The sequence below is a fragment of the Chamaea fasciata genome, unplaced genomic scaffold, assembly GCF_029207755.1.
Source record: "Chamaea fasciata isolate MVZ Bird 193981 ecotype frontalis unplaced genomic scaffold, bChaFas1.0.hap1 SCAF_1, whole genome shotgun sequence".
Taxonomy (NCBI): Eukaryota; Metazoa; Chordata; class Aves; order Passeriformes; family Sylviidae; genus Chamaea; species Chamaea fasciata.
Window position 1 is genome coordinate 43970635 of NW_027094086.1, and position 23751 is coordinate 43994385.

At 40.8% G+C, this 23751-nt stretch overlaps 1 protein-coding gene across 2 annotated transcripts in view; it reads left to right on the forward strand.

The window, feature by feature from the left end:
* Window positions 1–23751, forward strand: part of GAREM1 (GRB2 associated regulator of MAPK1 subtype 1) — a 102037-nt gene that overhangs the window by 58985 nt on the left and 19301 nt on the right. The window contains exon 3 of one of the 2 annotated variants that reach the window (XM_066181979.1): window positions 18299–18429. The exons of the other annotated variant lie outside the window; for it this stretch is intronic. Within the exon in view, the coding sequence (XP_066038076.1) occupies window positions 18299–18429 (131 nt within the window). The remainder of the gene's footprint in view (window positions 1–18298; window positions 18430–23751) is intronic. 2 annotated transcript variants of the gene reach the window in all.

Consider the following 23751-nt stretch of genomic DNA (forward strand, 5'->3'; position numbering starts at 1 on the left):
AGAAGGAGGATTTAGCTGAGTCTGAGCCAACCATTCACAAATAAATCTCTTGGGGTCTTTAAACACTGACGAATCTCAACATCACTTTGATTTGAAGGTAGATTAAGGATTATACTTATTATATTTTAAATATTTTAGAAATCTGTTTTTAGCTTTACTGCCACTTCATGAAGGTGAAGGATTCAGTGCTGCTTTTTCACCCTTTCTTACCTCTAGCAGCAGACTGGACTGATTTATTTGGATAGGGTGAAAAATGTTAAGTGTTTATACTGTCTGTATCCAGTGCATGAAACAGTGCTCAGTGGTGTGACCAGGAATGCATTGGTACAGAACCCAGGGAATTTTGGTATCACAAAATGGGGCAGCCATGGAAAAAAAGGAGTTGCCTGGTAAGCTTCTTTTTCACACAAACTCAATGTAAGATGAGTAGTGGATGAATATTTTGAACTTTCATGGCTCCTTGTCTTAAGTCTGGATACTTGTGCCTGATTCCCACTGAGGAGAGTGCTCTCTGTGGGATACTGCAATTCCTTGACACATCACTCCTGATTTGCTCTTGTGTCTGGTAAGGTAACATCTCTTGCTGTACTTTGCCATCATCCTCTTAGATACAGGGATTTCAAATAACAATAGAAATTGCCAGGTGACTTAATGTAGGAAGAACTAAGTGTTTGGATACAAGACGGACCTTCCTTCTCCTACTGTACGTGTTATTTGCCTTTTCCAAACTTCCAGGAGCCTGTTCTGGAAGTGTGAAACTGCAGGAGTTCTGTGAAATTCTATCACAGAAAAGCCCTGTCCTCAGGACTGCACAGTCAGCATCCTTTAGTTCCTCAGTGTATTACACCTTTTCCGCCATTCCCCTCTTTGTCATCTGCACCAGTGGCTTGAACCATTTTGCTCTGCCGTGTAAATTCAATTCAGTCACAAAGCAGAGTCAGGAGGGGGAAGGAGAAGCTATGGTGACTCCCATTTCTCTGAAACCTTCCTAATTTGGTGCCTTGTAAATTTTAAAAATAAAATCCTGAGATGATACGTGAATGTTAATGAGCCTTAGCTGGGCTAAAGGCATTGAGATTTGCCTGCAAAAGCCATCTGGATATCTGTCAGCACAATGTTTGTTCTTCGTATTATTCTTTCAACTTGCTGTAAACAATTTCAATGGCTTCTGGATTTCCCCTTGATATACAAATGAATCTTCAGTGCTGATCCTCCCTTTGACTCTCTCTATCAGTTCTGGTGCCAACTGGAAACAGAACTCCCTTCTGTGTAATCCTGAACTGTGTGCTCCCGTGGGACTAGTCCTGACAGGGAAGGAAAGGCAGCCCCAACCCTTTCTCTTCCACCAGCCTTCAGGAGAGTCAAGCCAGAAGAGTGCAGAAAGTCAAGGTGGAGACCTGATTCTTGAAACCTGTCTCCAAGGCATCAGTTCTGGCACCCCAGGCAAGGAGAAAAAACAGGGCAGAGGGTGAATTGCAGCTTGCCTCTTCCACAGCTTTGTATAAAGCCTTTGAACCCTTGCCCTAAGGGGAGCCAGGGTGCCCCTGCAAGGCAGGGGGCTTCTAACAATGTGTCCCTTGTGCTGGCTGGCTTCTCCAAATGCTGCAGCATCTTGGATTATCTTGTTAATTGCTTCATCAGAAGGAACCCCCTTCTGGTGTAAGAGCGATTTCCTACTCCTGTTTCTGGATGAAAGCTGAAATAAAGCAGTTTAATCTTTAGAAAACTATCAACCCTGAAAGAGTTAGGCTATTATTTTAAGTAATGCAGCGAGCAAACGCTGCTTGGAAATCATTAAAAGAACATATTCACAGCTCCAGACCCTGCTGTCCAATGTGTATTGATGAAACTTTTCCTGAACCAGGAGGATGCAGGTTAATTTTTTCTGCTAAATTGACAGCAGCGGGGGCAAGATATTTTGCTGCTGCAGTGTATTGCATTTCCATCACAGGAAACGTGTAGTCAAATACAGGCTATTAGTGTAAGTGTGGGTGAATGGTACAAGTGAGCATTCATAATTAATTCTTCATAGAGGTTTGAAATTCCAGTTGGCAGAATTAATTTTTAGCTATACCTTTTTTTTTCCTGGGAATGCTGAATGATTCACACTTTTGTAGCATGCTGAGTTCAGTCTGAAGGTAGGCTTATGTTTTGTGGATTTTTTTCTTAATTGAAAAGCTTCTCAGATCTGCAATAGAGATAGAAAATTATACCCTACAATAACTAGTGATTTAAAACTTCTGCAAATAACTTATAAGATGTGTATTTCCTGTCCTGCTGGATGTGGAGCAATGATTTGAAATTTGCTTTCCGTGTTTACAGTTCCTTGACCATATATAATCAGCCACCCTGCCCCAAGGATTGTATTTGGACCAGTTATTTTCTTTTTTTATTCTTGGGTATATACAGTTCTGACTGTGGCCAAAGATTGGGTTTGTACCAGGGATGTAATAAATTCAGGTTGATAGCACGAATGAAGCGGAAGAGGGGTAGATTGAACTCCAGCTGCCCACCAAGATGTAGGGTTTTCTAAGCCTAGTTGGTGGCACTGAGTGCATGCAGGCATCCCATGCAGGTTTCAAAGCACTGGGAAAGTATCTCAGAATAATTCTGTTGCAAGAAAAAAAGAATCAACTCTAAAACTTCAGATCAGTATGAGGGACAGAAAAGTTAAGCCAAATTTCTGAATACAGAATTTGTCTGTACACTCAGTGAAATAAAGTTTTCAGAGGCGCTTCAAGATCTTAGGAAAGAGGTTGCTAAAAAACATGACAAGCAAATTGCTAGCATAAGGTAAAATACAGATGGAATATGCAGGCTTGTGTTCTTCCTTCAGAAAAGCACTTTTTTTTTTTTGGTGTTACAACTTTGTGAAATAACACCTACAGGAACTGGTTTTTGGAGTTAAATCACCACCTCCATGGTTCTCCTTTGTATAGATGTTGTTCGGTTGACAGGAGCTGGAGCACTGAATATTTCTGGATCCTCACAGTGGGCAGGTTTCTAAAGCTCATCGTGCTTTGTGTTGCTCAGTAACAGCAGGGGACAGGTGATGAAGGTGACAGATGAGCTGAGCCAGCAGAAACTCTGTCATTTCTTAGTCTGTACATCACACATGTGCAGTCTTTCTGCAAGGTTTTCTCAAGGAGACAGCCAAAACTAGTGAGAGAGCTCTACAGTGTGGGAGAAATTGCTTAATAATAGCTGAGAACCTAATTAACTATAGTACTGAAGAAGGAAAATGAAGACGATTTAGGGTATGTTTTTGAGGGAAAAAAAATCTGATTATTCTTGCATTTCCCTATTGCCTTCACCTGTGAAGAAAGAATTACTTTATTCTAAGATTTTTAGTATTTAGAGATTGAATTCTCAGCTATAAGGCTAAATGAGATGACCCTATACCTGTTCTTCTTCACTCACGTCTTCCCATCAACGGTCCTTGAGTTTGACCATGGAGGTAGAATCAGATTTCAGAAGGGAAATGAAAATCTCATTTTCAGACAGATGTTGGATATTAAAACCAGACACATGTTAGAAAGCTTGATCTGATGAGCTATACATATGGTTTAATTTTTTCAGTAGAAAATGTAATTAAATTGTCTGGTGTTCCTGGATTAGCCCATACTGCTTCATGCTGTAATCTTGCATGAAGATCTTAAGTGTGTGGTTTTGACATTTCTGGTATATGCAAGCTTTTTTTTGTTGTGAAGGATTGGTATCTGGCTCAATTTATTTACTAATTAACCTTCCTTTTTTCACTGATTGTCAGAGTTGGTGTGCTATGTGGTCATACATAAACTTATCCTCTGTTGTTACTCTGGAAAGAATGCTTTTAAACTTTGATTTCTCTAAATATTAATACTATCTGTGAAGCTTTTTTTAATGGTAGAAGAAAATAATCATTTTGTGCAGCATAGATTTCTTTCCTGTGTGTTTTCATAAGTTTACTATGAAATTTGGGTCATACTGATTCCTGGGTATGCCACTTCCTAGAGGAGAATCACAGAAGATAATTTCAAACATACTCTTTTGTTTGTTTTTCCTTTTCTTCAATGGGAAATAATTGTGGACAAGGAAGAAGGGGAGCAGGGAGGCATTGACGGACATGATGTTTGTTTGTCAGGGAAAAAGTGAGTAAATAAAATACAAAAGGACCATGCTGAGCCTTCAGCTCTGCATGAAGATATGTGCAGGCTTTGCAGATCAGCTGTCTGCAAGGCCTGAGACTTTCTCTAGAAACCCTGGAAATTAAGCATGTAGGGTGTGCCCACGTACCCCCATGGATGTGTAAGAACATCTCCTTGCCTGTTTGACAACAGCAGGGACAGAGCACAACACGGGATGGCAGCCAAGGTCTGTGTGCTGGGAGTCCCTGGAAGGGAGGCATCCTGTGCTGCTGAGGGTGGGACGTGGTGCTGCCATGTCTGCCTTACTGCTGTCAGACAGACGTGCTGGCTCAGTGGAGCAGAAGTGTGTGATGTGACACTTGTGTGCCTTCATCCTGTTTGGATGCACCGCTTGTCTTCTCCACTCCGGAAAATGCAAATAGCCACCAATTTCCCACGGTGCAGATGTTTGTCACTTCGTGGTGTTTGGCTACCATAGGGCTCCTTTAATGTGGATCAGATGGAAGGTGTGCGGAGTGGTTTTCTGACTCTTGTCCAAGGAAAACCTTGGGTCAGCTGGCATACAGCTTTCTGAGAGCTGGCTCAGCTGAGTCTTCCTAGAGCTGGCAAATGAGCTGCCTGTTCAGCCATGAGGAGCCTTCAGCAGGCAGGGGTGCATCACTGGGGGATGGCATGGTGCAGGGTAATAGGTATGACATCAAGTAACTGCTGTAGGCATTTAGACTCCCAACCACCGGGGCAGTTTCAACTTTGAGTGGCTGAAGGGGCCAAAATAATACGTGCTCAAAGCGTGGAGAGCGACTGCAGGGTGGAAAAATGAATTGCCCGCTTTGGTATCCCTCTATCAGAGAGCCCCCAGCAGACAAAAAGACAAAGATTGTAAACAGGTGCTCTCAGTCTTTCTCGTGATTTAACTAAACGTGTTTTGTTCTGATTTCTGTCGGCAGGCGCTGAAGCTCCTTTCTGTGAACCCTGCACCCACTGCTGGCCAAGCTGAAACCCTCACTTTCAGTGGCAGGGTTTTGGTGGCAGGGACACTGTCCCCTCAAGGCAGCTTGGTGTGGTAGAAGGAGGTGGCAGGATGAAGGGGTAAAGGGAGTGTTGGTCTGTGTCCTTGGGGCAGGTGGCCCTTCTCCAAGTGACCTTCTGCAGCACAGTGATGACTCTGCTATTGCGTGTCTGTCAAGGCCTTGTGTGCTGTTGGGTTTTGCTCCCCTGGGTATGCAGGAGTGCAGTTGAGAAAAGGAACAACTAGACTTTTTTGAGGAAAAATGTGCTCTGAAAGAGCGTAATTTATGTCATTTCAAAGGCAGGAGTTAGTTTTCAAGCCTCTTTGCCTCTCTGTTTCCTATGTTCAGAAATCTGAACTGAAATAGTTGTTTTCCTGAAAGGAATATTAACTGTTGGGAAAACTTTGTAATAACTCTAGCAGACTGATCTTATGATGGGTTCTGGTTTTGAGTTAGTTTTAGCTTGGGATGTCCCAGTTTTTCTGGTCTCTAAGCACCATCTGCCTCCTTTTCTAAATACCTACAGTAACCAGTTCTCATTGTCTGAAACCCTAATATCCTTTTTTCACATCCATGGTGTCTTTACAACTTTAAATCTGTGCTACAGCAAACTACCCAGTATTGATTTAGCTTCATTATTCAAGGAATGACTTTTTTTTAATGAAAGATTTAATAATATTTTTCCTAATCTCAGAGGCAGATTTAAGAACACCTTGTTTTACAACCAAAGTTCTTTTGCAGAAATATAAAGCACAGAATTTCCCTGGAATATTTGTAGCTGCTATTGTTAGCTTTTATACTTGGAAATCAGTATGTAATAATATATCTCATGATAATCTAGCAGCTGGGGAAGACCATGTGCACTCAAAAACAGGAGGCCAGCCACCCTGATAATTACCACTTCACAGCCCTTTCAGTGAAAGGATACAAAGTGGGACTGGTGCAAAAATGCCTTTCAATGGGAGGTTCCCAGTATTACTAAGAAGTTTTCACTAGAAACACAAAGAGGAAAAAAATATTCACTAGTACAACTCTTTAACTCGTGAATTATCATTGAGATGGAGAAAGCAAAATCCCATAAGTGGTGGTCTGAAAACATTTTTTGGAATTAAACCACCCCATGTGTAGTCTGTAGCATTTTTTTCCGTCAAGCTGTTTTAGGCTGGGCTGGCAGCCTCTAGTAACGGGTTTCATTTGGCTCTCAGCAAGCTGGCAGGCATCTTAAAAGAGGGAAAAATTGGCTGGGCATTCTGTATCTTTATACCTTTTGGATTCAGCTGTGGTAAACTGAACTGCCAGAGAGGTTTAGATGGTACCCTCCTTAGTTAAGGTAGTGAAACAAAATGTGTGTGACGGAATGCATTCAAGAGAACTGAGGCAGATGCATATCTTGCCTAGATCTGCATTTTAGATTTATCATCTTTGTTGCCTTCTTGAGTAGCAGTGAAAATTAAATGAAGTGGCAGTGCTGAAGCAATGTGCTCTTACTCATCATCTCTATTCACCCACCTTTTCAGCTCATCTCTTCTTTCCCTTTTTTCTCTGTTGTTTTTTGGTTTTGTTTTTTTTTTTTTTTTGTTGTTGTTGTTTTTTTTTGTTTTGATGGTTTTTTTATCGTTTTTGGTTTTTTGGTTTTGGGGTTTTTTTTGTTGTTGTTGTTGTTTTTTTTTCTCTTGGTGACACTTCAGGACATGCTGTGAACATATGCCAAAATGCTCATTCTTAAAAGCTGCCTTCATTCATCTTGAGCTGTTATCAAGAGCTTTGTCTGCTTTGTGGGTAAATTGCACAGCGCTGAATCAATGTCCTCTTGTACTGGAAACCAGACAATTCTGACAAACTGTTGCGTTCATAGGGAGTGAGTGAAGAGATGGCTTAGCTCATGCAGAATGCAGGGATCAAAACACCTTCTGCCTCTCAACTGAGGCAGTGATACAAACGTGACTGCTGATCCTAAACCAAAAAAAAAATTAGAAATGTTTGCTTGCTGCAAGTTACTTTGTATGCTTGATAGATATTTCTGCATTACAGATGATAGTTTTTGGAGCATGAGCTCCTATGTGTACTTCATCAAGGTGTTTTTCAGATCATGTATTATTTTGGCTCTACACTTGTTTTAAATTCTCCTTAATGTAATTTTAGCTGTAGCATGAATATACTTAAAGCTGAATACTCTCCTTGGCAGGAAACCTCAGATGAATAAACCAGACCTATTGTGTAATTGAAGAGTTTCTTTGGAAATTGGCTTCATTTCAGTTTTTAAAATGTTGTTTAATTTGTTTCAGAAGTAAAGTGAACTTTTTTTATTCACAACTTGGTCGTGATTGCTGGTGGTCAGAGCTATAATAAATTGAATTCCTTCCTAATTTAAACACATTGTAAATATGTAAGCTAAGCTATAGTCTTCATTGACAGACATTGGCAATACCAGGTGATAGTACCTTTCCAAAGAAAATTGTCTTTTTAATTACATAGAATAACAGCAACTACTTCTTTCCATTGCAGATACACAGATGTTGGGAACTTGTTTGAGTGACAGATTCTGCAGTAATTTCAGTACAATACTTTAGTAGATTTATGTTGAGGGAGAGGGGAGAAGATGAAAAAATACAGGCTCTTCTAGAAACTTCAAATATATTCAACAAGCAAATAAGATACAAGGTTTGAAACAATAAGCTGCTCTATAATGCACAGACAGCTTTTCAGGGTACCAAGCCTCAGCTCTGAAGTCTCTCTACACATTGATAAAAAAGTTTAACTGAATGAAATAAGTTTATTCTGTCTCTTGTTAAAGCCCTCTTAAGCTGCTGAGAACTGACTGAGCTTCTGACTCAGTCATTGTTCTCGTTTTTTACAACTCCTCCCATTCAGTTAATTAAAAAACCTGTTCCTGGGCAGGAGACAAAAGCACTTTTTATGCAGAATTGATCTATGTGCATTTTAAAGATTACTGCTCCGTGAATGCACGTTTTCTTTAGCTTTGTTTACTGCAGCACAAGTGGCTGCCAGGGGCAGTGCTGTGGATGTGACCACCCTCCTTGGGTGGAGGACACACCGTCCTACACTTGGGCCAGAGTGTATTGCCCACGGGATGGGGTCAGAACCTGAAAGGCACAAAAGACTCTCAGTGAGCCAGAAGGGAATGAATGGTGCTCAAGTCAGGCCACAGAAATGGGGATGCTCATGTGGGAGTAGCAGGAGGAAAAAGATCTGTCAGCAAAAGAGCAGAAAATGTAAAGGATGGTGGGTTTGCAATTGAAGAAAGTGTCTTTGCATTGTGGCAGAAACATTAAGAGCTTGAGTTTTGGTGAGTGCTGGCTTTGAGGCTTTTGCCAAGTAAATAAATAAAAGCTGTTACTCAGTAAGGCAAAGTTAATGATTAAGTTCAGAGATTGCTGCTGTTATTTTAGTGAAAGTTTTGATTTACAAAGAAATAGAAGAATGTGTATGAACTTGTTTGGGAGAGCTGCTTTCACTTTGCAAATTTATTTTTTTAAGAGATGGTACCAAATCAAAAAAGTTGTCTGGTGTCAATGCACAACTTGCTTGTGGTTAGGATCCCTGGAATCCATATTGTGGTAAAAATGCACTTCTGCACATCATAAATCTCTCCCTAGAATTGCAATCTCTCCATTTTTTAAATCAAAGGGAAGTGATAGGATTCAGAGCAGGCCTGACACAGAGGCTGGAACCTGCTTGTTTCTAATTTGCAGAAGCTGGCTCTCTTCAGTGCAATCAAAATTTGATCCCCTGAAATTATTAGCGCTGTTTTCAAACACATCTGTTTCTATAAGAATGAAGCCTCTTCCATCTGTCAGTATAACATTTTTCTGTTACCACAGGTGAACACAGTTTCTTTTTTGAATGCTGTCTGGTTTTAATCTTTCTGTCAGTGCAGAAAAATAATTTTTATCTTTTGAAACAAATTAGGCACTGGAATTAAACGAATTAAAATTAAAAGAAACTGTTCAGCTAGTACTGCACTGAACTCAGGTCCTGAAATACTGCTGCCCTCTGAAAATACTCCAGTTTCTTTCATTGACACTTCATTTGCACAAGGAACTGAAGCAAATGTTTAGCAACCAAAATGGCAAGAGTGAAAGTTGAATTTTCTGTGAGGACCCATCTGCTGAGGCAAGGAAGGGATGTCATTAGCTTTCTGTATTCTTTAGGTACTGTAGTGCATAATCCTCATGCAGATTATGGACTACAGATGCACTGTTGCTGGTGCGGGCATCAGCCCACAGGAACAGATTTTGTTATTGTATTTCTGTATTTGTTTTTGTATTAATTACAAATTTGTTCTGAAATAAAAGAAAAGGTATTTTCTCTGTCAACATTGAGGAGGAAACCTTACACATTCATAATTTCTTCTGAAATCAGTTTTAATGAGGTGAGTAATCCATGGTATAAAGGCAAAATATTTGCAGCTGTGATACAAAATCCCAACATGCTTGGCTAACCTTTAACAGGTATTCTAACATAGTCTGTTTGAGCCTACTTGAAACTACTAATATTAATTTCAAATGTTAACCAGTTTATTCTGTTAGTCTGAACTTCCTTCTGTGTTTTAATTAAATGTTAATCTTTTGTATACAACACTGTTCGTTTAATGTATGTATGTCTTGGGATGGATATATACTGATGATGTGGGGGGTGATCACCTAGCTATGACTAGATCCAAAGCCAGATTAGGTCTGTGTTGCTTCTTACTTTTAAAGGTGTGTGATGTCTTTCACTAAAATAGAAAAATCTATGGGCACTGCAGTGTAAGGTTCTGTTAAGGGTCTTATCTGCCACCCAGTGCAAGGTTTGATGTTGAATTTGCATTGACATATCTAAGCTCGTTCTCCGCTCCTTAGGATTGATTTTTAGCCCCAAATCAGCGTTAATGTATAAGTGAAAGCGATGCATTTACTTAGTAAGGCAAGTGTTTCAAAGTATAGTAAGAACTGTAACCATATAAGTTCCCACTTTTGATTCTGCTCATTTTCTTTTCTGGTAGTTTTTGCTAGAGGATTCTAAATGAGGGATTAAGTTGTCTTTACCTTCTTTATCAAGTCTTCCTCTCTGGTGGCAGGCGGTTCCATTGGATGTTCTCATAAGGATTCTGGATGCTGCTGCAGTAGGTTGGAGCCATAAGCTTTCAGTGACTATTAAATATTGTCATAACTGAGATCTGCATGGATATTAGGAAAGTCAGACAGTGTGGTACTCACCAGAGTCCTCTGCATGGTCAGTTGAGTATGTGAACTAACACCCTGCTTATGGAACATGCTCTGCATGTCTGTTGGAGGCACATGAGAAAGGAAGAAAATTTTGCTAATTGCAGGTTAGATTGATGATAATTCAGTAAGTTGAGTCTAGTTAACTTACAGTCCAGACACTCAAAACATGTGACCCTGTAAAATGAAACATTTCATTGTGGTAATCTTGTATTTGTGATGATAATAACTTATGAAACAAAGGTTGGAGGTTAGGCTTGTTTTCCCTGTCTGTCTTTTTACATCATCTGTAACCTAAAATTCCCTCCCTTGCAATATCTGTGACTTAAATCTGCTTTAAGCTATCATCCGTCACTATTTGAACTGATTTTTCTTTGTTATGCTGCCAACAGAATCTTTCTCATTTTTTTGTTATGCTACTTGCGAATCATAAAAGTAAGATAAGACAAAAGAGAATGCTAGGCTGTACCATCCCCTTTGCTTTGCCAGCATAGGATTAGAGGGTTTGATTAGCAAGCATTGTGCTGCTGTGTGGGAAACTTGGTTGGATTCCCTTCCTTCATCTCTCAGGTGGTGTCTGTGCATACGCTCAGGTGATGTGTCAGTGGGCTGATGCTCTGCTTTGACACGTCTCACCAGGTTGTGATGCCTGACTCATTCTCTCTTGGTTGATTGGGTGTTTGCGCCACAGACATGACACAGTGAGGAATAAAGGCATTTAAGGCTTCAAAATCTTCATAATAACTTCCAAGAAGTAAAACTTTTCATTCTGAAGGGCTCCTTCGCCATGAGATGTTACACAATATCTGCTGACTGAATGTGCCTTTGTGCCTTGCCCTCTGCTTTGCAGTGCCGTAAGTTTAGCTCCAGTACACTTGATGAATTCTTCTTGTGTTATGTTTACTTAGATCTGTCTCTAGTTCATGTTCTGTCTGGTTTTTTTAATACATTCCCAAAATTTCCGGAAGATTGGGTACAGATTGGGACACAGGAGGTTCTCTTCTTCACCCATTTCCTCAAGAAAATGTATTGACAGGCAGTTCTTAAAAAAACGGTAAGAATGTTTTGGTTTCTTACAGCTGTTTCAAGGTGATTATGCCTTAAGAATCAGTCGTAGCATTTCTGGTTTGTGTCCCAGTTGTCATCCTTTGGAAGCTGTGCACCAAAGATATACTTGTCTATTTTCCTGTTGTATTCTCTACCCTTTTATAGTTTCCTGCATGCCTTCAGTGGGCTACAATGTGAAAATAAACAAAGAAGTTCTCATGAACAACTCCAAAAAATACCCTCTCTGCCCCAAGCCATTTTTTCCATAGCTCTCAGAAGCTGTCGGTGTGGCAAATAAGGATGAACCTGTGCCGCTGGGTTATCTTGCTCTTTCTTTGACTGAGGGGTTGAACTTACCATGGCACTGCATCCATGTTAGTTTGCTGCCACATCCCAACCTGAGATTGAATCAGCAGCTCCTTCAGTGGAGAGTTCAGAGATAACAAAGCAGGTGATTCACTTTCCTGACTTCTCTGTGAGCAGTGAGCCTGCCTGCACTAGTCCATTTGTGGAGTGCTGTCTGCTCCTGCTGTTAAAGACAGAATTCTGTAATTCCATTTACACTTGCAATTTCTCTCTTTGCAGTGGGGCTCTGCTGCTGAGTGTCCCTGCTCTCCTCTCTCCTCTGGAGAGCTGGGAACAAATGCTCACTTTTGACAAGCTTGAAGATGACAAAAGTGAAGCAAGGCATTTATTTCCCACTCATCATTACTTCTGCATGTCCTCCAAGCCCTTTCACGTTGGCTTAGTGATAGGTCCCTGAGAGAGCTTCAGTATCAATTTTACACCGTGGTCCCAGTTAGCTACGTGGTAGCTCTGTCAAAAATTGTGTTGGGCTCTTCTTCCTTTTCTCAGGTCTAGACAGCTACAGCCACTGCTAGGACAACACTTCTTGCAACAACAAAGTGCCACATTTAGGTTCTGTGCAAAGGCACATTGGCAAATGTCAATTTAAATTAAAAGTTGACAACTTTTTTTTAATTGCAGATAGGCTGAAGTGTTACGGTTACAGCTTAATCTGTTATTTTAGAGTCTTTATTTTGCCATGCTCTCTCTTGACTGGCTGCCTTATTTAAGGATTAGTTAGGGCTGAAATCGCTCTACCATATGATCTAGTTGGTGGGCTGACAGGGGAGACCATAAATGAGATTTCCTTCCATTGACCCCACTGGAATGAATTTATATCTGTATCAGGCATTGAGAACTGTACATACAATCAGATAAAGACTGTACAGGTGCATCTGAGAACCAGATGTGCTGAAGTGTACTTTTGGCTTGTACTCTTCAGCTCTGCCCAGTTATATCAAATATCATCATTTTGTGAAGAAAAACAAAGTAATTTGCTATCAGTGTCATGCACAGGAATGCTGGAAAATGTAGGCAAGAACTGTCTTTTTCTAAAATAATATTATCCTGGCAGGTAGAGCCTTTCCTTTTTAAGTAGCTCCGCAGTTCTTTGAAATACTAAAATGCAGTCAGCAGTCAACAAATAATGTGAAACATAAACCTCTGCAGTACTTTTGCTACCCTGCTGTTCCTGTTCTTGAGAAGCACTGGGCCTTGCACACAGTCTCATAGTGAGACTCACTAAATAATCAAAGCTGCTGAAAGACAATACAGCTCCTGCCTCCTTGGAGAAACGTTTAGCAGCTAACACAGCTGAGCAGATGTCTCAGTGACCTTCCATGTTTCCTATTGATGACATGCAGTTCTTACTTTTTTAACAGAGCTTCTTTTTCCAGATTTTCTTTTTGGTGTATGAGCATAAATGTCCTCTCATGCTTTTATATCAATGAAAACTTGACTGTTTGTCCAGCCAGTGAATGCCCAACATAGATAAAGACTGCCTGGGTCTAGGTTCAGTGCAGACACTGTACAGAATGAATGTTTCTGTTTTGGAAACACTCTGGGCTGTTGGAAACTGCTGGACTATTTGAGGGCAAGGGGTAAGTCACTGTGAAAACCAGGGGATCTTGCTTTACAGAAATAACCTGTATGAGCTGGGTTGGAGTTAGGAATGTGTAAGCCTGCAAGAAACTAAGCAGTGAAAGCAGCAGAAGCTGGGACAGAAAGGGCTGATTAATGCCCCTGCTCACAGCCATTCCAGGGCCAGTCTGGCTAGAAGGAAGATGGACTGATCTTGCTCCTAATGGGTTTTAATAAATGCCTTCATAAACTGGAGAATAAGCACTGGTTTAGGTCCTTCCTTGCCTTTTTAGCTTTCCAGACTCATTTCCACTAGTAGTAGATTTACTGTCTTCGCTGTAAGTACCTTCACAGAAAAATAAGGATTCATAATCTACAGAGATAATATATACTAGGATGAAACTGTTCCAATACTGTGCCTGCCAGAGGCCAGACAGAAAGATAAAGAGATTTAAAGCTTGCAGTAGTTGTTCATTTCTCCCGTGCATTTGGCTGCAGCGGAATAGCCATACCTGCTCAGTGGACCATGCAGGTAATATGAATCTTTGATCTTTCTGAACCTTCACTGATTTACTACAGAAACATTTCGTTATTCTTTTTGTGCTAGTGAGAGAGAGGGGTGAACCTCTATAAAAGTATAGGTTTAGCTTTATATGTCTTCTTTTTTTTTCTTTTTTTTTTTTTTTTGTTACATCCCTAATTAACACAAAGTGAAATTGCCCTGTGGTTTGTTCAAGCTTGTCAATTTTGTAATTAAATTGTGCCTCTTGCAAAGTGTAACAAATTTCCAGTTTAACATGCCGTCAAGCCATACTTGTGTCCATTAAACTTGTGTTTCAGCCATGCTGTCTTTGTTTTTATATGGAGGTTTGAAGAGAGACCAGGGAGAAACATAGTAAGAAATTGTCTGCTTCCTCTCCGTTAGTTAGTTAGTTAGTTAGTTACTAACATCTGGTTCAAATGTGTATTGTAGGCTCCTCTTCAGCCCTTCTTTCTCTCCTTCCAGTAAAAAAGTCTTCTTTTTTCACTGAGGAAATAAATTTTTAAAAGCTGTCTATAGAAAATCCCAAATTATAAACCCATCTTTTTCAAGGAAGAGGCATTTTAACGTCTAGCACTGACAGCTCCCATGCACAGCATACTTCTTGATTTCGTAACAGGCAGAGATTAATGCTGCCCTTCTATTCTGTGCCTTGGGATCTGTGTGTACTCCTCTGTCGTCAACCTCCTCGTGAACTGCTGCTTATTAGCAGTGAGGGCACAGACGGCTTTGTGTTTGTGAGGCTCAGCTGAAGGACGGGGAGGATGGCACAGATAGCGATACAGACAGCTCTGAGCGTCGCTTTGTACCCAGCCAAAGCTCCCAATGTTTTTTTTTTCCCTCTTTTTTTTTTTTTTTTTTTCAGGAATGTGTAATTCTGCAGTAAAGAGCAGAGTCTGCTCCCAGTTGCACACATCCTAAAGCATTTGTTCTGTGCTGAGGAATTTGAGACTTTTTTTGTAGAGCTTTGGGTTGCAGGGAGTAACTGGCCTTGTCTTGCCACCGGATTGACTGTTGTTAAATATATAACAGTCATAGAAAAAGAGTATTATTATGATTTTGAACAGAGTAACTAGAGAACCTAGAATTAAAGACCACTGTCTCATTCAAAGGGCTAGATGAGTATTGTTCGTATTATGTATTACTGTTCAGTATTTTGTTTTCCTTCCTTGTTCATGTGAATTCATTCTTTGTTACTGTGCCCAACTCAGTTCCCACTCTGAAGTGAAAGTTCTCAATTTCTTAACGAACCAGCAGAATTTTATCACTGCAGTGTATCAGTTTCAAAAAGCTATGTAGCTTCCATGCAATACCATATTTGCCTCCATTCTGTGCATAAGCACAGACTTTCAAATCAGAAGTAACTCCACTGAATTTAGATCTGTCTGAGATGACATAAATTTATTGTGGTTTGAGTTTGGGGTTTTTTTTGTCGTTAAAAACTCTAATCACAGCTTGCCTCAAATGGTAGCCACAGCCAGGAATCCTGCAAATCAGACCCCTGGATCCCAAACCGGGCCATCAGTTAGGGCTGCATCCCAATGGCTGTGTTGGTAGTCAAAGAGGATAACGATCGAAGATAAGCACAGCCTCAGGTCAGCCCATGGTGAAGGAACACTGTGTGACATCTGTTAAATTTAAGAGCATCCTGCCCTTAGTGACTCTCTGACTACATTTACTAGCTCTGTGCTTTAGAGTAGGGGTTTTTCTGTGGTGTCAAATACTCCCTGGTGCAGCTTATAGTCTCTGCTGCTACACGATGTCCTGGCACGTCCTGACCCCATGCACAAGGGCACTTGACTTCACTCAGCTTCCCCACTCCTCAGTTTCTTTTACAGGAAAGTGGGGTGCCTGTGAAGGAAAGGACCTGTGCAGCTGGGGAATGTATCTTCCTCTTGGTTAGGCTGTGCCTGACAGGGAAATCCTGAAGGCAGGATTTTCATGGTCTATGGCAGGCTGGGGACTAAAAAACCACAGTTCTCGCTTCATCTCTCCATGTGCGTGCTTTGGCATCAGTCATAACACACTTTCCAGCATCAGTTACCTGAGCAGCTTCCTGCTAATTTTTCAGATTCCCTTAGCCCAAAGGTGTTGGCTGCCTGGCCCTCTATTACTTTGCATCAAAAAAGGCTCAAAGCGGGCAGGATGAGGAATTCAGCTTCAGTATGCTGGCATGTTTCTATTGAGTATGTGAAGCATTTTTCCAAATGCTTGTCTGCTGTCAGGTTTCCTGTGGCTACCCATACTGTCTGCCAGGTATAGCCTTATCACTCCTATAGTTTGTAGTCTTAATCCCAGCGATACTCTAAAGTTTGTGGAAAAAAGGTTTGCCAAGACTTTTCAGGATAGGAGGGTATGTCTACAATGACAGTTTTAGATACCTTCAGTAAGCAATTAACAAATTTACAGGGAAGAAAACCTCTGGAGCTGTTAAGCCCAAAACCTTTTCCCTGCTCTGGGCATCCTTCAGCCATGAGTTCCTCTGAGAGCTGCGAAAGAGATTCTGGGTGGTATTGCTAATTGTGCATCAAGTCCAACCTCCTTACATGGCTGTTGCTTACTCCTGTCTAAGGTGGAATGCTGCATGAGGCACGCCTTGGGTCTGACCCAGAGAAGCCATTCCTGCTGTGGTACACTATAGGAAGGGCTTCCTTAAGTCAGACCAAAAGCCCTGTGGCTTCTACCCCAGTGCTGGTCCCCAAAGTACATGAATTGCCTTGGTTGAATGTCAAATCGTAGCACGTCCTGGAGCAGACGCGAAGTTGGGAAAACTCGACTGATTTTGGAAGCGTGATGAAGGTTATTAAAACACAGGAAAATTTGTCTTGCAGTGAGAAATACCAGCGTCTGTAGTTACCCTGCTGATAATACTTCAAAGTTATCGTGATCACTTTAGAAAGACAAAACATATGGAAGTGTATAAAAGGAAGTCCTCTGCCCTGCAAGTTGATATTCAGGGTTACAACCACAGAGCTCTTAACATACTGATTAAAAGGGTGTGCTCCTGGCAGCAGGTTCTGGGGATGGGCAGCAGCACTGAGCCTCCTGCTCTGGCACCTCTCCTGGAAGGTGTGTGTGTGGGTACAGATGTGTGCACACACCTGGCAGAGGTGTGGGACAGTTTGCTCTCATGGGCATCAGGGCTCACTGAGTTTGCATTGTCTTCTGCTGTCGTGTGGTCTGAAATAGTTCAGTGTGGGTGAATTCTCCAAACGTGTCACAGAAGTCTCAAGCCTGATGGGTTAAAGGGGCAGCAGGGTGTTGAGCACAAGAATGCTGAAGGAGTGAGAAAATATTTCTGTAGGTGGCTGACATGCTCTTGTACTGGATGTATTTTAATGAAGTTAAATGAGCATTATTTGGGAACAATAATCCAGTGCATGCATTTCAGATTTTAAAATTTGCAGGTGAAAAAAGGAGGTGCACCAACCATAGATTTTATTCAACCTTTTTCACATTTCCTGAAGTTGTTTCTTACATCAAGTCTTGCTGAGACCAGCCTTTAACTTAGTAGTACTTACCATTTCTAAATTTGGAAAGATCACTCCACTGATTTTAAGCTTAAGTCATGCAAACAGTAAACTGTCTAAGCTTTTCTTATCTCTGTATTTATAAAATAAAGTTTTAAAACTTTGTGTGCATAGTGCTCACAGGTGATTGATGTGCCTGGCTGTCCCTGGCAGGTCTGCCTGGGGTGGATCCCTCCATGTTAGTTCTTGCCTTTTACAAGAGATAGAAAATAGCCAAAGTTCTCATGCTGGGGGGAGGTAAAGTTAGCAAGAAACACTTCTCTCTCATGCTCTTCTGAAGGCAGATACCTCAAACTCAAAAGAGTTTGAAATGTGTGTGGTTTAGTATCTTTCGTTAGCTAAAGTTCTCAAAGGGTTTAGTTTATCATTAAGGAAAGTTAGATGCTGTTCCATTCTTAGGGAAGCCCAGGGGTAAAAGGGCTTAGGTTTAGCCCGCCATTTTTAATAGCTATCTGATGATGCTAAAAACAAACCCAAACTCCTTGTGTTTATTGTTTTGGGGTTTTGTAGTAAAGGGTGTGGTTTCTTTCTGTAAAACTTTTAATATTAAAGCCCCAAAAGGGCTATCTGTACAGATGCTACGACACTGAATTAAGCACACAAATGCAAATGCCTCCATAATTATTTACTATTTCTAGAGAGCATGTGATAAACCCATGTCTTTTAATTTCACTTTGGCTGCCACATGTTCTTTTCATTCCGAGCCAGTGAAAGTGGGTGTCTTTAATGGCAGGTTCAGGAGACTCTACAATCTTTCGTCTTCTTGTTTGGTTGCTAATAACTGGAAAAATTGACCGAGCAAAATGGTGAAGAAGTTGAGCCAGCAGTTGCCACAGTGACAGTTGTCCAATATAAATATCTTACAATTCTTCTGTTTATCATCTGTTTTCAGGGCAGTTTAAGCTGCTGGAACAAGACCGAGATATTAAGGAGCCAGTGCAGTATTTTAACAGTGTGGAGGAGGTGGCTAAAGCATTTCCTGAACGAGTTTACGTCATGGAGGAAATAACATTCAACGTTAAGGTAGTCCCTGAATAAATATTTATTCCTGTCTAAATGATTAACTGTTGCAACCTTTATATACATGGCAAGTCAGCAGCGGCGCTGAGTGGGAAGTGTGATTTTTGAGACAAACGAGCCTTTAGTGTTCCACATTTGGTGATGGTGCTCTTTGGGATCATTTTTGCAGTCTTAAATCAACACGTCCTCTAAGGGCTCTCCTGCCCTATGGCACTTTGGGGAGCAATCCTGATGATCCATTCAATAATTCATCTAATTAGGATGCTCCTGCCAGATTTTAAACAAATGTTGTTTGTTGCCCCCTTTCTCCTCCCCCTCCAGCAGTCTGAATTTCATTCTCTGCTAAGCAGCAGCTGCTTAAATCCCTCTCCAGGAAGCCTCTTTCTCAGAGAGCACACAGGGTGAAATGATGGGGTTGCTTGTCTCAAAATTACTGCAGCTAAAGAGCATTGTGAAAAAAAAAAAAATCCCCACCAAAATAAAAAGACACAGTTGTTCTCTGTGTGCATGTGTGTGTGTGTTTGTTTGTGCACAGTTCTTGGGCTCATGAAAGGGTCCCTGATCCCACAAGGGGGTTTGCTATCACCAAACACTGCAGTGCAGTGACATGAAACAGTGAAGACACAATTTGTTCTCCTTTGTCCTACCTAAGTGTGTGACACTGCACAGGGTAGGTCAGCTCTGCTGTGGAAACAGAGTGGTCCTCAGGCTTATCTGGTTGGTTTGAGCAGCAGCACCATCTCAGACAGATAGAAGAGCATCTTAGAGCTGGTGTGCAGTGGTCCACATCGTGCACCCTGCAGGGGAGATCGGCTGATACTGCCGGTGCAAAACCAGTCTGGAATTTCCTGGTCCTATGTGTATCAGGATGGGCTTTATATAACAACCTTTTAATGCCTTGTTCCTCTTTGTTGCAGTGCTACATCTGGGAGACACCAGCTAGTTCACAATTTTTATAGGTGTAAGTGGAAGAGCTCATCAGTTAATTTACTCAGTGACAAAGACTCTTGCCTTGCTAGACAGTAGGTTGTTTTTATTTGTGCTCTGCATTAGCCTGAGCCTGTAAAACAGAGGCTTTTGTGAATGAAGGCTACATGAGAAAGTTAGAACACTTCTGTATCTTTGGGCAAGGGAAAAAGAAAATTTCATCTCTGCTCAGAAAAAATCCTTGTGACTCCTAGCCTTATCCAGAGCTGTGCTGTTACTTCTCTTTTGATCAATGACCAAACCAAGAGAATGGCACAGTGGAATGTGCAACTCTGATTTTCTAGTGCACAAAGTATTTATCTACAGGCTTGTTTAAACATAAAATGCTATATCTTGAGTTTAATGTGAGTGTTTTTAAAACTCCTTTTCATATGTAGCAAACTAAGAAATAAGCATAGCTTACTGTTAGATATCAAATCCATTTTAAAAGGTTTTATAGTGATGCTCCTTAATGTAAATAACAGTAATAATAATCCAGGTTTAACCTAGTTACACAGTTATCTTGGCAGTATTCCTCTTGGCAGTTTTTCCAGTTTCATAGAAGTCTATTCCAAGGTTATCATCTTCCAAAAAATAAATGAATTTAGCAGGATTTATTAAAGTGTTTAATAACCCTTTACATGCAAGAGAATTATGTACGCTAAAATTTTAATGTAGGGGAGATTCTGTCAAGCTGATTAGAGCAAAGGGAGGAATACTAAGCACGGTTGATTCCTGTCCAAAGGAGCATGCCTGTTTAAATTCAGAAGAGAGTATCAGAAGGTAGTTAATCCGATATAAAAAGAAAAAAAAATGCCTAAAATATCTGATGAAACACTTGAGATGAGAAGGAACTCTGAAGTCTGGGATTTCTTTCTTGTTCCAAACACTCAAGTCTTCAGTGGATAATTTTTGAAGAAGGAGGCATAGAGTTACAAGGTGACCAGACAGTCACTGCGTGCTTTTGTCTGTGCTTGTTGAGGTGAGCCTGCATGTGCCAGTACACCACGGTTATGATTACACTTAGTGTGAACCTTGCTCCTGAGTGTACATCCTTGGCTGCTCCAGCAGAATTTCACAGCTACTTCTACCATTCACCAAACTGCCTTCTCTCTGTGGTGGGCTGCGAGATCATTTCCAAGGGGCTTGCTTTATTTTTGCTTCTTGTAATAGTTGTTAAAGGGAAAATCAGCCACCTTATCCTGGCGAGGCAGGGGAGATGGTTCTCCCTTCCTTCCCTGTGGTTTTGCAGCTGGACAGGCTTTCTGGGCAGTGTTCTGAGGCAGGGGGTTGAGGACCCGCTGGGTGTCTGAAGGACAGCTGTAACACATGCCAGCAAGTGCCACTAGGAGGGAAAGGTGGTATCTTTTCAGAGAATTGCAAGCAAAACTTGTAGATTAAATAAAACTTTTGTAATGACTGAAAGTACTTAGTGGCTTTTTTGTCCATACATACTGCACTTGGATACCCAGTTGGTTATTTCAAGCAGTGCCCAGCAGCATCTACAGGCACAGCAATTTATAACGTCCTGGGGATAAGTGAATTTCACTCAGTCAGTAGTTGAATCTGTTCATGATCAAAAATTAGAGGCATTCTGTCCTTTCTTCACTGACCAGATAAGTGAGAACCCTTTTTGTATTGATACTTGGTGCATAATTGAAGATGATTTTGTTCATGTTACAGATTTACTCTACAAAGATGAGAACTTTTTGATTCTCTATTGCTAGGAACAAAATACTAAGAACGTTGAGCTACCCCAAGACCCTGTCTTTGGCTGAAGCAACAGCAGTAGATTTCTGCTTTCGACTGCTCTGTTCTCATACAGATGGCAGTGTGTACAAACACCGAGGAAGCTATTTGCACTAAGACTTAAAAACAAAACAAGGAGCAACCCACGCCCCCCCCCCCGCCCATCATACTGAGGGCAATTCACAAAAAGCTCCCCTTAAAAGCAGCAGTATTATCTGATAGATTGAACATTGGAGAAGCCACGAATTCCTTCACTCTAAAAACCAGCCCATTTAGTGTTGCAGGACCCTTCAGATCTTCCAGAATATTTTTGTTCTCAAGACATCACTTGGTCTCTGGAGAGTCTGTGAAGCTGTGTGCAGACACTTTCTTGGATGGAAAAATGGGTTAGTGAATTAGCCTTATAATGATTCTTTTCTGACTTATCAAAAATTGTATGACTGGTGTGAACTTTTGATACCCTATTTGTTCATCTTTTTTAATGTAATCCTCTTTTCAGAGTGATTTAACTGTGTTGGCCCATACAATGTGCATTTTGGCAGAAAGAAATCTGTAATGAAAACTTCACTCTCTTTTTCTTTCTTTTTTTTTTCTTTTTTCCAGGTGTTAATGCAGTACAGTGGAGCAAAATTGATCTCCTGATTGTAATTCTAGTGCCTCTGATAAACTCACCCTGAGTTGCCATAAAGCACATATATAGTAGGTTGTAACCTACGGTGACATTCTTAAGTGCTGCAGTAGTGACTTTCTTGAAGTGAGGTGGTGTGTAGATTTTGGCTCCAGACTTTCAGGCAATTCATAATACTTCATTCACCTCAAGAATTAGTGCTTTAGTGGCCTTGTGGATTGATGCCAATGTGGATTGAAGCAGCGAGAGTCAGCTCCAAACAGTTTGGGTTTTTTCTTCTGTTTCCCCTTTTTCCCCAGTACACACAGGCTCAACACCTCTGTGTTTTGCATTGGCATTGCAGTCCTGTGGCGGCCTCTTTTCCTCCTGGAAAAAGGTGGGTGGCTTGAGTCAGAGAAGCAGAGGAAGTAGAACTGCTGCTGCTGCTGCTGCATGCCTGTGTTGAGGTACCTGTGGAAAAGAGCCTGGATGGCAAGCGCCATTGCCTCCTGAGCCTGGCTCCTGACATCCCACATAAAGACATGTTCCATGTTAAAGCTCTGCAGTGTTACCTGCCACATTTTGAGTCAGTTTTAGAACACTGATTTATTTGAGACGTCCTTAAAGAGCGCTGAAGCCAGCTGTTAATGTAGCAATTAGGCAACGTCCCTCTTATCCCAGAGGGAAATACATGTATGCTAGCATGGAGACTTTTACTTGCTGATTCTGACTTGGGAAACAGACATTTATAAAAGAAGAATGGGATCCTGTCTTGCTGAATTTAGCCAGCAAACTTCCTTGCAAAAGTTTGCTCATTGTTTTTCCTGCTAATAGCTCTTCTGAAGATTCTCTTTTACATTTTAAAAATCTTTTTCCATTTTTGTGACCAGTAAAAAAATAGATCAGGTATATATTATCTATTAATAGATATAATATTAAATTATATATTTTATATAGCATTGAATCATATATGTTTTATATAGTATTAAATTATATATAAATTATATAAAATATTTATATTAAGTATCCATTGTGCTGTGATTGGTGCCTTGGCTCTAATAGTAAAAACCAAATGCTGTAGCTATGAATTAGAGACCTCAAAGTTACAAAGAGCTCTAACAAAAAAAAAAAAAAAATCCCCAATCAGCACAAAAAAATCCTGATTATATTTTTAAAGTGAATGCAATGCTTGCATTACTCTAATAAAATCTAGCTGGTATACCAATCAATATAAAGCCACAAATTATTTTTGTAAAGGAGTTCATATGTGTCCAATTAAAGACTTCTGCTTCGAACTATAACAAATTAGAACAATTGGAGTCCAAGACAACATATTGACTCAGGTGTTACCAAAATTTCTTATTCCCAGTTAGCCTTTCCTTAAGCAAAAGGAAGATTATACCTGAGCTTTTCCAACACAATGTTTCCTGAATTGTCATTCATTGCTTTTCTGATGCCTGTCTTCTGCAGGACTTACAGTTGGCTTTTCAATGTTACTGAAATTGCTTGACTCTTAAAATATAAAATATGATAGTGACTTAGACCACTGCTGTTTTGCAGTGTGTTTGGTAAGGTGTCTGTATGCCTGTAAACTTTCTGGTCAGCATCCTGGCATCAGTAGTGAACAGATAGCGTGGATCAACAGCTAGCAGTCGGAGGGGAGAAGGCAAGTATAACAGGGAGAAAGTTCTGGTTCTGTGAGTCTTCTGCATTCATTGTTCAGCTTGAATATCTACTAGTGATTCCTAGATGGCTTTGGAGTGTAGTGTGGCAAGCACTGCCTCTTTCACAAAGCTGGGATCACTGGTTATTCTCACCTGTTACCAATGAAAACTGACTGGGAAGGGCAAAAGAGGGGCGAGTGTAAAGTAAAACTGCAGGAGTTGTTCTTACAGTGCATGAAACATTACTATTAAAATGTATAAAGCCATCCTTAGATATGTGGTGCAGCGGAGTGAAAGCTTCTTAGGTGTTTTCTGCCTTCTGTTGCGTTACCTTTTTTC